Here is a 15680-nt window from a genome sequence, read left to right as displayed (position 1 = left end):
TGATAGTATTGCATAATGGATAAGTATCTCTTATTTCTAGTATTTCTCAGCATTGAGGACACCATTAATCTTGACCAAATCTCCAACTCCATTTGCAGAAATGCAGCCCCAAGTTGCAAGGAACCTCCATCATGCCTCACTGCAGACATTCATTATTAATCCCAACCGGTCGTCAGACACCGCCTCCAAAGAGCCTGGGTCTGACCGAGGTTTCTGCCTAAAAGGAAGTTTTTCCTCGCCACTGTCGCACTGTTGCTTGCTCTGGAGGAAAAAACTGGAACTGTTGGGTCCTTGTGGATTCTGGAGTGTGGTCTAGACCTACTCTATCTGTGAAGTGTCTTGAGATAACTCTTGTTGTGATTTGATACTATAAATAAAATTGAATTGAATTGAATTGAATTATTGTAGCCCTCTCCAGCCCTTCGGTGTACAAACTGTCTTCTGCTACAGCCAAATATTTCAAATTTTGACTCATCAGTCCAGAGCACCTGCTGCCATTTTTTCTGCACCCAATTTCCTATGTTTTTGTGCATAGTTCATCATCATCAACTTTATTGCTAGACTAATGGTCCATTCAGAAGACACAGACATGACTGACAACATACATCAAAAAAGATAAACATACACAAAGAAATAAAAACAAAAGAAACCACAATACTGCTTTCTATAAAAGAATCGTAAACCAGTGCTTCCATAGCAATGATTGGTATCGTATGGCACTGAACCTAGGATCTACCAGCAGCATAACAACGCTGTTCTGGGAGACCTTCAGCAGACAAATGCATTTGTAGGTCAGCCTCCTCAATAATGCCTGGAAGGTGCTGAAGCTGAGCCCTGCCATTACAAGCAACCTTAAGCTTCTGCATTCTTGCCTTTTTTAATTTAGTCCATAAAGGAGCAGTATACAAAGGACCGCAACACGCTTTAAACAGGCTAATTCTGACGTCATCCGTGCACATGTGGAATTTTCTTACCAGCATGTTAGTTTGGGCATATAATACCGGCATGCGACGCTGTTTGTAAACACTACCGGTCAAGTTTGGGGTTACTTACAAATTTCCATACCACTCCACTGTAGACAGGATACCAGCTGATATGAGTGGGGGGCTGATCTTTAATGCAATATCTACATTGCCCATTATTAGCAACCATTCATCCAATGTTCCAAAGGCACATTCACATGTCCTGACAGATTAAAGTCTGGAAAACAAAGATCTTTGTCCTCTTTTGTCCTACCCATCAAGACAGCACTCTTGTGAAGTATGTACCTATGAGAATTGATGCTGGTTTGAAGGCAAAGGGTAGTAACATCAAATGTTGATTTGATTTAGATTTTTCTGTTGTTCACGCACTTTTCATTTTGTAAACTGATAAAAATAATCACATTTTTGAAAGCATTCTTAGTTTCCAGCATTTTTTTTTTTTTACACATGCAAAAGACTTTTGCACAGTACTGAAGTCTTTTTTTATATTAAGATATTTAAGTTTTTAAATGAATAACATTTGCATCTTAAATAAAAAATATTTAATTCTTTTAATCCCTTTAAAAAAAAAGTTAGTCAGGGCTAAGAGTTTTTCTTCTGTAAACCACAGAGAACCTCACTAAACAAAAAATACAATCAAATAATAAAATCATTATCATTGGAAGAAGTTGATGCTAGGAGTCAAAATGATAAAATACTGTTAATTAAATTATACTGTATGATTATGAACTCTGGTGAAATGAAAACGTATCAGTTAATGGCCTTTTAATGCTAGTACAATTGAAAGTGAACCTGTCCGAATCATTTTAGGCATAGATGGGGACATATATTCTACAAATATCTCGTTACACACAAGCACTTTTATCGCATGAATTGTCCCACATCATCAGCATCATCTCAGCCAAGAGAAATAAAAACAAAGAGCATGCAAGAGGTTTTTAACTTTAAAACTTTGTTTCAGAAATTCAATATAACCGTATGTACACTTTACAATAGCATACAGCCTGACGGCTAACAGATGTCTTAAAACATGTTTTAATACATCTAAAGCACAAATAGCAGTTCTTGCAAGTAAAATGGCTTAATGGATATTGGTGGGGGAAAAAAAAAATTCATTAACACAATTGCTCTTTTCTGCAGAAAAAAGTGCCATGATTAAAATTTAATTCAGGACTTTCCCACAAAGCAAGCGGTATGCTCTACATGCTAAATTTAACAGTTCAGTGACATTGCGCTAAACTAAACATACAGATATTTGTAAGAAAAAAAAACAACACTCCATCTGATGTAAAGTTAAATCTTCATTAATACATTTAAAAAGTAGATACGACATGCCTTTTGAAATCAAAAATATATATAAAAAAAAGATTTTCCTTACTTTAAGGATTTTTTTTTTTAAAGATGAAGCTGCATGTATTGTACAACACTCAAGTGTACAATAAACTGGTAATGCACATAAAAAGGAGCTAGATGAAAAGTATCAAATGCCTCCCACCGACCCTTCACACACAAGCAAGGAGTAATAACTAATCCCACTGAGGGGATGAGCCCACCTGGGCTACATCGCACACTCAAGATTAGGCTTGGAGATGGCAGTCAGGATGGTGAGAGCTCATAGGGGTAGGGAGGGGGCTACCATGGTGTGACCTCAAGACATGGTTCCTCTTCCATTCCCATTGTTCAGGCCTCCTCTCTAACCTGTGAACGGTAGATACGAGCTCATCGGTTTGCTTTAGTTCAGGAAGAGAGAACAAAACCAGGAATTGGGAAAAACACTGAAAGACTTCACCCCCCCATGTACAATTTACATTCATAGTCTGGACATGTGTACCCATAACATTATGTCTGAGCAAACACCATTGTGCCCTGTAACAAACTTGAATACAAATGAATCCTAATTTCTGGAGAGCTTCTAACATTGGGTGGAAAAAAAAATAAGAGGAAAAGGCAGGCGCTGAACAGATGGAAACCATCTCTGATGCACAACCTGCATTAAGTGAGCAGCAGGGATTGTTTGGGCATTGCACAGCAGGATTCAACTGGCAACTTAACTCATGGGGGGGAGGGGGGAGAAGGTACAACTCAATGGAATCACAGTACGCAATACATACAGCACACCAAAATAAAAATAAAAGAAATAGGGGAAGTCTGGGTGTCTCCAGGTATCTGCAAAGCTTTGAGGTCTGATTGTCTCTTTCCATCAAATCATTTTAGGTGTGAGAGTGTAGGAAATACTATTGGGGGAGGGGGGGGGGGGATTTCTAAAGGGGAATCGTATGGCACTGTACAGGCAACCCAGACAAATCCAAACACTCATATTTTCTTTAACATAAAATGCACTTTGATTTAAACTGAACAAGAACTGAAAACAGTTCAACAGCGCATGCCAAATTCAGGCAGAGATTCAAGTCAACTCTTGAGGGTTTGGACTGCAATATGACAGTCAGGCATTTGAGCTTTCTGTCTTTATCACCCATGTTCAGGCTTGTAATGATGCAAACAAAAACATCTCCATTTCTGCCTACTGTTTGTCTTCATTAAATAAATTAAAGTTGAAACAACAGAGGAGTAAAATGTCAGTTTGGCTTGAGTGTCCAGGCTGATGTCAGGCAGAAACATTCACATAGTTACCATTCTTAAACACATTTTAAACTGCACTAAACATAAAGAAAGTATGGAAGTAAAAAAATATGAAACAGGCAGTCAGTGAAGCTGACTGATAAAACAGTATGTTACTGGTGCCAGATATGGCTGATACAGGGTCTGGTCATAGGTTTCTACCATGGGTAGACTTTATGACGAGAGATGTGCTACATTAGTCATAATGCTACTGCCATCACATTACAACTAAAAGAAAGAGCTCTGATTTTAGCCAGAATACTTGATTAGGAGTAAAAGACAATACTGATTATAAACAAATCAAATACTATTATTAAAGAAAAGGTTAACAACACATATCACTTTGAAAATTAATAACCCTCAAACCTTTACAATATGTCAGATTTACAGGTAAGGAGATTTTTGATCCTAACATTTAAATAAGGAGCCATGTGTCCACAGTGAAGCCAACACATTGATTTAAACCTCCACTTGTTAGAACAAGAACAAAAACTATACTTAAAGTCCTGGAGTAATTCCATTTCGTTTGACTATGCAGTGGACTGTCATTAATATGCACCCATGTTCTAATAGAAAAAAAAAAGGATTACAATAAAATCTTACACGACCCCTTTTAAAACATATCTTACAAACAGAATTAAAACGCTATCTTTTTTTCCTTTTTTAAACAATGAAACACCAGTTTTACCAGAAAAAAAACTGCAACCAACAATAGAAACTTGACTTAGCTACGGAGGAATGCATATGGTTTTAAAAGGCTACAGATTGTAGGTTTGCCAAACACCAAATCGGTGTGTGTGTGTGTGTGTGTGTGTGTGTGTGTGTGGGGCTAGGAGTAAACATACACACATGCACAGATTGATTTACAGGCCAGTCATTCCCGCTGAAAATGGTCTGTAGCCACAGAGCATAGTTATTCTTCAACAGCGTGCGCACCAGGGGTCGGTTTGGGTTTAGGGACTCGGCCGGGCTGGAGTTCCTCTTTACCAGGTGGCTTTTCTATATCCACTAAGCCAGCACCAAGACGTTAGAATTTAGTGTGGAGGAGATATATCCGGTTCCACAGCTGGAGAGTCAGTCAAAAAGAGAAGTTTACCTGGGCTTGTTCATAGCGTGTGTCATTTTATCTATACATTTAGAAAATTTCACCCAGATCTTTAAAAATGTTTGTTTTTCCTTTTCAAGTTTTTTTTCTTTCTTTTTTTTTTAAAAAGCAACAGTGGACTTAAAAAAAAGGCTAAAATTTTAACAGTAATGGCAATGTTGTAGTTTGTAATCCAAAGAGGGGCTTTTTATACGCATGTTCTTTTCAGTCATTTCATGTTGTCCCGTTCTGAGAGTCTGTGGTCAAGTTCAATCAGGGGGCAGCAAGTCGTGAAGCCGGAACCTCTCCCGAACATGCGGCCGCACATCCTCATTCTGACGAGTTCAACAGGCAAATGAACCGTGAAAGGAAGAGATTAAAGATCACATTAAATTACATTATCAAAAACACGACTTTGATGTAGCGGTTGTGAAAGGTCCAAGAACAGCAACAGAACAGTAGAACATCTTACCATCTCAACCAACTTCTCCAGGAAGGGTACCAGCTTCAGCAGCTCATTGTCATTCTTGTCCATGAACCAGCTTTCTATGGGAATACCATTGGACAACTGTAGGGACAAAAAACAAAAGTCAAATGCAATCAAATCAGTAACGTCTTTGTATTATTAACGGACCTCACATGTGTCTCTCAAATGTAACAAGAAAACTGAAATCAAAATCCTTGTGGGTTTCCCACACTAATGTCACAAGACATTCTTACACTTTAATGAACCTTAGTATTAAGCTTCAGGGAAAACAAGCCAAGGAGCTGTCACATGTCTAATGAGTGAAGCCATTGTTTAGAATCTGGTAAATAAATTGATCACTAGATGTGTCAGAATCTGTCCATTTCAGCTTAGCAGCTTGTATTGATTAATCAACCAACCACATCCTACTTCTGCTTCCTGGTAATTAATCAGAGCAGCACATGGAAATGTCTGGGTTTTCCAAAGAGGAAGTCCCCGCAGTTTGGAGTTTGGGAGTAAAAACCCGGTTTCCAGTCAGATACCAGACTAAAGTCAGTTTAATAATCACTACCACACACAGTACACATATGGGGCACGCATTACACCAAATCAAACCCATATTGAGTTGAAGTTAGTTTTAAGTTTGTTGTGGCCAGCTGTATTTGTTAAGAAGCTCCATGTTGTTTGCATCAACAACTTAAGAGTTATTTTCCAAAAAGAGCTACGCCTCATCCAGTGGCCAAAAACTACATTTCCAGAGCAAAACCCTGGAATACAAACATGAAAACTAGATTATGTTTTTTCTAATTGTTTAAAATAGATTTCCTTTTGTTGACAACACTGATGCCTGTCGATAACCAGATGACACAAAACCCCCCGGTGTTCTATTTTATTTAGGCGTTCACCTGATACGCAAAGGCTTGCGGTGAATTGTCGATAATGATGGTCTTTGACAGATCTCTGCCCAAGATGTTGAGGTCCTTGATGTAGTTTCCCTGGACACAGACACAGTGCTCACGGAACAACCTGTGTCTACAGTTACAGTAGGGAATAAAAGGACAGAGGGAGAAGAAGAGGAAAATCAATGACATGGTCAGAGCAATCAATTATTCAGAAAAACCACAACACTGACACCTCAACAAGTTTAGCGTGCAATTAGAACAGACTAATACAAAACATATCGTACCTCACAAGCTGCTTTTTAGGATCCAAGATGTTGAGCAGTTTGTCTGCATATACCTTTTTAGAGGCTGTAAAAAGGATGATCTGGGAAAGGGAGAAATAAGAAAGGTAAAATTATGTATGTATGTATGTATGTATGTATGTATGTATGTATGTATGTATGTATGTACACACACACACACACAATGTATGTATGTATGTATGTATGTATGTATGTATGTATGTATGTATGTATGTATGTATGTATGTATGTATACATACACACGTGCTGTCAGTTAAATGCGTTATTACCGGCGCTAACACAAACCCATTTTAATGCCATCAATTTTTTATCACGAGAATAACGTTCCTTTTGGACAAACAAAATTTGTATCTAGGTAGACTGGAAACAAAACAACAAGCATGCTGTACACACTTGTTTGGGCTTGAGAGCCAGCTGCGATATTACAAATCTCACTATGGCCACGCCAAGACCCGCCCTTCAATAGCATTCACACACACTATTGGCCAGGCATCCATGGTTACATGTACTGGTCTTATCCCCTGACCAATCCCCTAACCTTAACCATTCGAGGTGAAATGCCTAACCCCAACCAATGGCGCTGCTTCGTATAGTGGGACTTGGCGTGGCCATAGTAGGATTTGTAATTTTGTGAGCCGGCCAAAGAGTAGTATAGTTATGTTTTGAGTGGATGGCGAGCGCAACACGCCGAAATGGATGCCAATAAGATTCTGAATGGAAATTTTACATTTTAAAAGCTGCCAAATAGTTCACGACAAAACACACAGATCACTTTGGTCTTGTCAATGGAACCGAGCTATCATCACAGCACGTCCAGTCTGAAATACCACTTGATGGCCAAGCACACAGCTGATGCAAATTCTCCGCCCCTTCGTCAAAGTATTTTTTTCACCCTTTTATTTATGTCAGTGTTACATTGTGTGGAAGATTATTTGCTCCAAGTGAGAATTTTACGTGTGAAAATAAACACTACTGTGGGCAATATGCCAATGTTTTCAATAAAAAAAACGTTTGCACAAAGCGAGCCAATCCAATTTTCCATGTTGATAACAGCATTAAAATAAGAAAGAAAAATAAATAAAATCAAGGGACAAAAATAAATTAAGCAACAGTTAGAACAGATCAAAATGTGTGATTAATTGTGAGTTAACTATGATAATAGTGTGATAAAATATTTTAATTGTTTGACAGCACTAATATACACATTTTTTCTGATGCATTAATTAGATAAACTAACAGGAGTCGAGGTTACACTTACCTCATAGATTTGAGACATGCGTTCCAGAAACTCTCGAAAGAACGGCCTCAGGCGCACATACACCTGCATATGGCAACAGACGTAAGTAAACATTTAAAATCAACACAGACTATGTTTACTGCAGGTCAAAATACGTATTATCAAAATAGTATTTATTTAGGCTTGTCTATTGAATTGGATAATTCTCCAAATGTACGACAAGTTTGTCTATTTTTGCAAGTACACCATCCTCAAAGTAAGATTTTTTACAAATGCCACTTTATCCCCCTCTAGTGGCATCATTAAATAAACCTAGAGAAACATTCCTATAAGACAGCACTCACCTGGTAAATGACATCTTGAAAGAGGACAGGGAAGGTAAGTGCTGCATCCTCCAGCTCATTTAAACTGCAGTGAACTAATGTTTCGTCCTAATGAACACAACAGAGAAAATACTAGGAAACATTTCTCAATCTTTTGATATATTTGAAAATTTCTATAGCGCTTTAAAAATTAAAAACAAAGGATTTGTTGTTGCAACTATTACTGACCAGGTCGAGGACCAGAGAGAATTCAGGCGTGCTGCGTGTCTTCAGTGGCAAGGCTGGCTTACGAGTGAGCTGCTCTTCTGTCAGAGGAGGGACGTGCTTGATGAAGAAATACCTACAAATCAAATCATCACACATACTTTTAGTCAAAACCACAATGTTCTAAGAAAAGTGGAATACTTTGTTGGCTCAAACTGTCAGTTCTGCTGCTGGCTTTATTACTTTGTTGTAGGTTAGGGGATCCCGTTGGTGGTCTGGATATTATATAGCATTTTCAGATTTTTACTAGTATTTAGTTGTTTTTTTTTTTATAAACACTTATGTTACACCATACTGCCCATGGCATCTCGTTCCCATCGTAGGACTTTGCACCGTTAAAAAAAAGAAAAAGCAGTTTGACCCGAAATTGAGGAGAAATGAACAACATTGGCAGCCGAGATTACAGGTTTACCTGGCGTTAGCACGCAGCTACTATAGTTAGCAGTGCATAGCAATAGAATGTAGCAAAACTTTATACCGTCAAAAAATAAAGGCTTCTGAACCAAATACTACATAACCGGACCAGTTTTAACAGTAACGTGACCCCAAATCAAAAACATTGGGTGCCATGATTACATAATTCACTGCCATTAGCATGTAGATACGTGCGACAATGTTAACACCGCAGTAGCTTAAAAAACAACAACACTCCATTCCTGCCTAGCAGGATCAGATGACCAATCATGGAAGGCCGCCTCAGTGTCATGTAAAGGTCGGTTTATGCTTCTGCGGAGGCTCCACGCAGAGATTTTGTCATAGCCTACATAAGTGGCCTGAAGTTTATACAGCTGCGGTGGCGTGTGTGTTGATCTCTTAAAGAGAATAGCAGGGCCGGCACGTGTGTGTGTGAGAGAGAGAGGGAGAAAGAGAGAGAGAGTGAGTGAGTGAGTGAGTGAGTGAGTGAGTGTGTGTGTGCAAGTGAGAGAGTGACGTGATTAGCTTCGGAGTGTGTACTGACTCTGGAGGCATAGTGAGAGAAATAAAGTGTCTCCCCTGTGCTTTCTGACCAGTAAAGTAAAGTAAACCCTCTCGTTGATATATGGAGAATGAGAACCAGGAAATGAGCAGGGGAAACGCAACACTACCAAGCCACGGCCAAGCATCCCAGTTGTTGCGGTCTGCTTTGCCGTGTAGTTTTTGAGAGATGCACAGCAAGCTACGGCATAGGGTCCAAATCTTCGAGTATCTACCCACAGCATCGATTATGTTGAAACCAGATCATTCAGAACAGTAGGAAATCTAAACGTTTTAGCTCATGGGGATTTCTCTGAAATACGTTTTGCTCATTATTTGAAGCTCTGGCCATGTTTTACATGACAATCCAACAGAACATTATCGATATGACAGAAAATACAGAAAAGTATAATAGTTCACCTTTAACTTTAATAGTGACTTGGACAAAATCAAATGCCTCCCTCTGCTACAAACAATGTTCCCATTTGCCGAGAGTAACGTTTGTCCCACACCTCTGCTTACCCCTCATGCTTGTTTAAAACTATCCCACTACCTCTTGCTTTTCAAATATCGGCATTCTGGGTTTGTTGTAAATACTGTTCAATGGGGTCTGGCTATTGGACTACGCATTTTATGAGTGCAGTGTTTTACTCACGGGTCAAAGACTTCCCAGTCTTCTTCATAGGTTGCCTCTGGTGGTACTGCAGTGGGAGGAGCATCCACATATGCCATATCTGGACTGGAGCCTGGAGCTTGGACCACAACAGGAACAAAATGTGAACAAGATTAGAAACAAAAAATACCAAGATATTATTACCTCAACATGAATTAAAATGTGTTTCAAGACCACGTGTTCCTAGCGGCATACCTGTGAGGGGTGGAAGGTCAGCATCAGCACAGAGCTCTCCATCCCTTGCTGTGGGAGATACCTCTGGGATATGTGGAGGTCTCATTGGTGGCAGCTGCGATACACTAGAGTAGAAGTTAGTGGTGGCACACAGTTCCTGTGCAGAAGTGGCTGTGCTGGTGGGCGTCTCCACAGCTTGCTCTATGTCCAGCTGCTTGACTATCTCCTCTGCCTCTAATGCCTGGTCTGGGGAGTCTGAGCCAGAGGAGGCTGAAAAACACATGAAGAGTTTGAGCTGTGTGCTACCCCGACATTGCTGAACATAGGCAATCATCACCGCTATGATAAAAACATTTTTGAGTACAGATATGCTATAAGTTTGAGCATGATGCTTGCTGGGAATCAGATAGGCCGCCTCAGGATCTATTTACCATTTTTAGCTGGTGAGAAGAAGTTGAAAACAGGGGAGAAGATGGTCCCAAGAAGGGTGGTTCTGGGGGGGCTGGCGGGTAGCTCAACGGCCGTCGTCTCCTCCAGACTGCCATTGGGCTTCTCCTTACTCCTGTCGTGATTGGTTGCTTCTGGAGAAGAGAAGTGACAGGTTTAGGCAAGTTAACGGAGAAAGGTGGGAAATAAAAAAAGTCATGCTTTTCTTTGAGAGCCACTCACGTCCATTAAGGGAGCCTCTCCTGCCAACCCTGCTGATAGTCCGGCTGGGGGTGTTGGTGTTCGGAGTTGTAGAGGTGATCAGGTTGTTGTCCACATCGCAGTGGATGCGTGTCTTCTTTGCTGGGCTCTCCTGCTGCACCTTAAGGAGACAGGACATCATGTACAGGGTTTCTGCATGTTTTCACCAAGTCAAATCTAAGACTTCTTAAGATCTTTAAGAATGGAATTTAAGACCTATATCACAACATAAAAAAACAAAAAAACATGTCAGAGCTCTTAGTGTTGGCTCTGATCCAAAAGCGATGTGGAGGTCGCTCACGGGAGTTGCGGAGCAGCTGTGTGGGTTTGGCCCAGGCAGTGTGGAGGGAGTGCTGCGATCAGGGCTGTTGTCTGCTAGAGACCCTTCACAGCAGCTAGGTGTTAAACATTCTAAAACTCAGCGGGAGCATTATAATGACCATAAGCATCACCATCCAGTTTGACAAGTTAAGCCTAGCTACAATTTTAGCCTTTTGTTAAACCGGTCACTATTATGACTACAAACACGTAAACAGGGTTAAAAAAGGGAAGGCATTTAGATCTCCCGATCACGTTTTTTTCTTCCCAATCACATATTTTGATTTACTAAATATTGGCTGATAACGATCAGTGGGCGATAATTTTATCAGATTAGTATTATGCTACAAATCTTAATTTAGGAATTATGAGAAAATGCAGGGAGGACCATGAAAACATCTCAAAGCCCCTGTCTCTTTCCAGAGGAAAAGCCTCTTTTACCCGGGTTGAATTTTCCACTTGTTACAGCCTCCTGTTCCTGCACACCAACTCTGTGAGCCAGAAGCTAAAATTAGAACCAAGTCCGAGTTCTCAGACAAGCTGCTGCATTCCTCCAGACATTTCCTGGGAAACACGACACTGCATTAAGAAACACTGTATTTAACTCTGCAACCTGGAGAGCACATTGCTACAGTTTTTAAAAGAGAAGTGCTTTAGGTAGCACAGTAAAAACCAAACATACGGAGAACTATTTTTCAATGCTTCCAGAAGGGGCACCACACTCACATATGCATTGAAGTCAACTACAAAGCAGAGTCATTTGATGTGATCAATGAGGTAGTTACCTTGACAGCATTTCCTCTGATGAACTTCTTGATGGTGGAGAATATACCCCTCCCTCCACTAGTAGGAGTGTCCTCTTCTACTTCTGAATGCCTCCGCTTGGTACGGGATGGGCGGCTTGCCAGACTGGGGTTCGGCTGCTGAGACGCCTTACGCATTCTCAGCCTCATTGTTTTAGCAGTCACATGTAAGGCTGTTTTTCAGAACATCAGAAACAGGAAAAGATGGCAGAGGGAGGAAATCAATACGACAGTACAGCCAAGGAAACTCATTTGAGCAAATACTCAAGTGATAAGGTGGACAGACAGGTTGTTCCAACAGTCTAAACGGTTTTAACTTTTGAAATGTCTAAGTTTGTGGGGCGTATCTATCGGTAGTGGGGTAATGCTGGTGCTTTTTCTGCTAACATCTGGATGCATTCAAGATCCCATTTCACTTACATCACAGTGGATCACGGCAGCCACAGCTGGCTCGCCTTCCATTTGTACAGTTAAAAAACACACACACAATTTTAAATGTTTTTTCAAAAGGTTTTCAAGCTGAGGTGCAACTTATTTGAAGAAAACAGACGCATTGTTCTCTTAAACTGGGGGATTTAATTGGTCAGCATTGTCCTTCACAATGCACAAAGGAAAACTTAAAAACTATTCAGTGAACATGAATTGTCTGTCAGCAAGCATGGTAGCATCTTGTGTTTTTGTAACAACAGCTGGCTGAAAATGTGTCTCGACATATCCACAACCTGTCAGGGGCCCTAAACACACAATAGCACCATCTCAATACATGTTGTATTAAATTGTAAATCATACATACTGTAAATGTTCTTCACTACATCTGCTTTACATTTACACCGGGGTGTATCCATGAACACACCAGAGGTGCACGCATGAAAACACCAACAGGCGACGTAACAGCTTCAGAGTACATGGTAACAATAAAGTAACAGGCAGGCAGGCAAGAAAAGTGGGGCAGGCCTGAAAGTGACTTTACGTGAACGTTAATGTACCAGTTTGAGACGAAAACACTGATATTATAGCACCCAACATTGTTCATAAATAAAAACTTTATGATTGGAGGGGTGCTATTGAAAAACATCAGCTAAACAAAAACATCTACCTAAGAGATTGTTTTAGGGCTGTCCCAAAAATATATTTTTGGGCTTAAAAAATGTCTGGCTGATCAGGACTCAGGGCACATTTAGACCAACAAAAGTGAACGCTGCAGGGTTGAGCGGCAGTGTGAGTATCACTTTAATGGCTCATTTGCGTGAAGTCCTATTTACCTCCCACCCCCAATGTAGCATAAGTAAACTTTATATTCCACAATTATTGTTTCCCGTCATTTTGACATTTCTGACCACAATTGAAGGTAGCTTGATTCCATGGTGAAAGCGAAAACAGACGGAGCAACGGTGCTTTGCTGTGGCAAAAAAAGAGGCAGTGATGTTTTCGGATTACCGTACGGAACTCTCACCTCAAAAAGGACTGACAAGTATGATCACCGGTGCCAAGACCATGCTTAGCCACCGCAGCATGGTGGTGGGTTGCATTTCTCCAAAAGGTTTATCGGTCTTAACTTTATTACAGTATTGAAGTAAAAAACAAAAAACGAATATTTGAATCCCAAAGTTGAAAACCAAATAGCAACCTAACAAAAAGATACCCCAATATTCAGATCGAGCCCTAGAAAGTTTATATATATATAAAAAAAAGATAATCCAACAGGTTGTCCTAAATCAGAGTTGCTGATGGTCTCTGTGCTCGTCTTTGCAGATGCAATGTTTGTAAGTGATTGGTGAATATTCTCATCAGTTTTTAAACACCCCCCCCCCCCCCCCCCCCCCCCCCATCACATTAAAGTTGCTTGTAACTGATGCCTCAACAATTCAACTAATTATTTGAACTCCTGGGCATTTCTCTGAAAGCTCATGGGAGATTCTTAGGCATTCTGATTAACTTGAGGCTATTATAAACATTAACATTGTAGTTAATGCAACTCTTTGTATGCTCTGTCTTTCCTATGCTGCATTTGTACATTGCATAAGTTAGTATGTACAAAACACAAGTTATTTTTCTGTTTATGCTAAATAAAAAAATTAAGTGCCGGATATTTAATCTCGCCATAGCTTGCATGGCAACAACACCCTAGCTGCTAGACATCCACCTCTCTAGAAGTCACCTACTGAACAAGGATGATGTACTTAACTAGGTAAGAGAAAGTGAGCGGGAAATAAGAACATGCATGCCACCGAGACTACATGAGCGAGCTAACACCCGGAGAAACAACCAGGGCCTCGCTTGTTCGACAACCCTCCCTCTGCAAAAAATATTCAGAGGCTAATGTTGGCTAACTGGCTCAAGACAAAACCTAAACCTATATATACTAGCTAACTGTTAACGACCTGTTTAGGCAAATGACACACTTTAGCCCAGATGCATAACACGTGCCCAAATCAACGTTTGTAAAAGTTTCCCGAAATAATCACGAGTATCATGCTTTAGCACTGCTGCACTTAACTTAATTAAACTAACTAACGTTACAAGAGGTCGCGTGTTCTGCGTCAGGGTTATGAAGGTGTGCAACGTAACTTTATAACTTTTCATGTAGTTTCTTTTAACAGATTAAACAAGTGGCGCCTATAGGTAACGTTACACTGTTAATACAACTCGGTAATGTTAGCGTTTCAACAAGGCGAGACCCTATAGGCTAACTTGGCGTAAGTAAGCCAGTGCGGCACCTTGAATTGAACCAAAAAACGTTAACATCATTAACTAAAGTAAGGAACATTAACTTAGGTCACTGCCGTTAAGTGTGCCGAGTGGGTTGACTCAAGGTTATCCATTGAGTTTCATGGGAGTGAAATTCGTCAGACATCGTTAATCAAAACAGCTAACGGCAGTTAGCTAGCTAACATAATCTAGTTAAATAATTTGACGATCCCGTCGACGTTATCTTTAGCTAACAATGCAGTTGGTGAGATTTCTTTTGTCAATTGCGGGGACGTTACACGAACACGTCTAGCTCAACATTTACTAGAAGGCTATTAAAATAGAAAAGACAGTGTTAGCTAGCTAGCTAGCTATGTAGCTAAAACTAGCGTTATCACAGTTCAGTTGCGGAATGCTACTTAAAATTCATGATTTTAACGTGATGAAAACGGTTAGCATTATCCTTAATATGATTAACGTTAATATGCTTGCAAGTATTTAATGAATGACGTTAGCTTGAGCCCAAATAATCTAAAATGTCGAGTCTCCCAGGGGTTAGTCAGGTCCGTGGTAGGCCGTGTTTTAGCTGCCCTTAGCAGTATAATGTTAATTTAGCACCGCTAGCTTAGCGTTAACCCTACCTAGCCTTCTTGAAAACTGCTTCGGGCTAACAGATGTGCACCGGCAGAGAAGGAAAACATTTATCCTGATTAGACAACATTACATTAACCGCAAGCCAAATACAGATGAACGAACAATGTTGGTTAACGTAACCGACTTACTTTACAGTGATCCGCAGTGTCTGGCGATAACGACTCAAGACCGATTAACCATCACAATAGAGGCAGTGGTTGTTTTCGTGATCTGAGCCGACTTTTTCTGTAGATCTACTCAAGGTCCGTCTTCGAAACGACACATCGTTGTGTTACCAGGCGCCATTTCCCGCCTCTGCTCAGTCTCTCCGAGGCAGATACCCGTATGGGACACAGACACACCCCCTTACCTCTGAAAAACACCAGCCAGTCTACAGCGAACACTACCACATGCCTTTTCTTTTTTCTTTTTTTCCAGCTTTCATTAGTGTAGCTACAGAACTTTGGAAGCCAGTGACCGCCAATGTGACGAAAAAAAGATAATTTAATTAATTCATTATGAGAATCTCTCGAAAAATAATGACTTAGTTTCTCAAACTAATGACAAACT

General features: G+C 40.2%; 1 protein-coding gene across 1 annotated transcript; it reads right to left on the bottom strand.

Moving 5' to 3' along the window:
- Nucleotides 1–1911: 1911 nt before the first annotated feature.
- ctdspl2b (CTD (carboxy-terminal domain, RNA polymerase II, polypeptide A) small phosphatase like 2b) lies at nucleotides 1912–15513 on the bottom strand. The gene is made up of 13 exons (XM_032509380.1): nucleotides 15260–15513; nucleotides 11772–11962; nucleotides 10651–10789; nucleotides 10413–10562; nucleotides 10003–10251; nucleotides 9790–9886; nucleotides 8145–8256; nucleotides 7938–8024; nucleotides 7615–7677; nucleotides 6339–6418; nucleotides 6058–6184; nucleotides 5159–5254; nucleotides 1912–5021 (listed from the first exon to the last, which is right to left on the bottom strand). The coding sequence occupies exons 2-13, from the start codon at nucleotides 11937–11939 to the stop codon at nucleotides 4956–4958; spliced, it is 1434 nt and encodes a 477-aa protein (XP_032365271.1). The 5' UTR covers nucleotides 11940–11962; nucleotides 15260–15513; the 3' UTR covers nucleotides 1912–4955.
- Between the last annotated feature and the right edge of the window lie 167 nt (nucleotides 15514–15680).

This window comes from Etheostoma spectabile, chromosome 1 (genome assembly GCF_008692095.1).
Source record: "Etheostoma spectabile isolate EspeVRDwgs_2016 chromosome 1, UIUC_Espe_1.0, whole genome shotgun sequence".
Classification (NCBI taxonomy): Eukaryota; Metazoa; Chordata; class Actinopteri; order Perciformes; family Percidae; genus Etheostoma; species Etheostoma spectabile.
The sequence above is the reverse complement of the archived record's forward strand: the minus strand, read 5'-3'. Positions and strand labels throughout refer to the sequence as shown.

What these genes read in the sequence shown, in the direction of transcription:
- ctdspl2b (XM_032509380.1), bottom strand. Translation starts at nt 11,939, where the DNA reads ATGAGGCTGAGAATGCGTAAGGCGTCTCAGCAGCCGAACCCCAGTCTG. An exon ending in GAGAGGCTCCCTTAATGGAC is followed by an intron (nt 10,563 to 10,650) that starts GTGAGTGGCTCT and finishes TCTCTTCTCCAG; the next exon opens with AAGCAACCAATCACGACAGG. An exon ending in TGACCTTCCACCCCTCACAG is followed by an intron (nt 9,887 to 10,002) that starts GTATGCCGCTAG and finishes TTGTGGTCCAAG; the next exon opens with CTCCAGGCTCCAGTCCAGAT.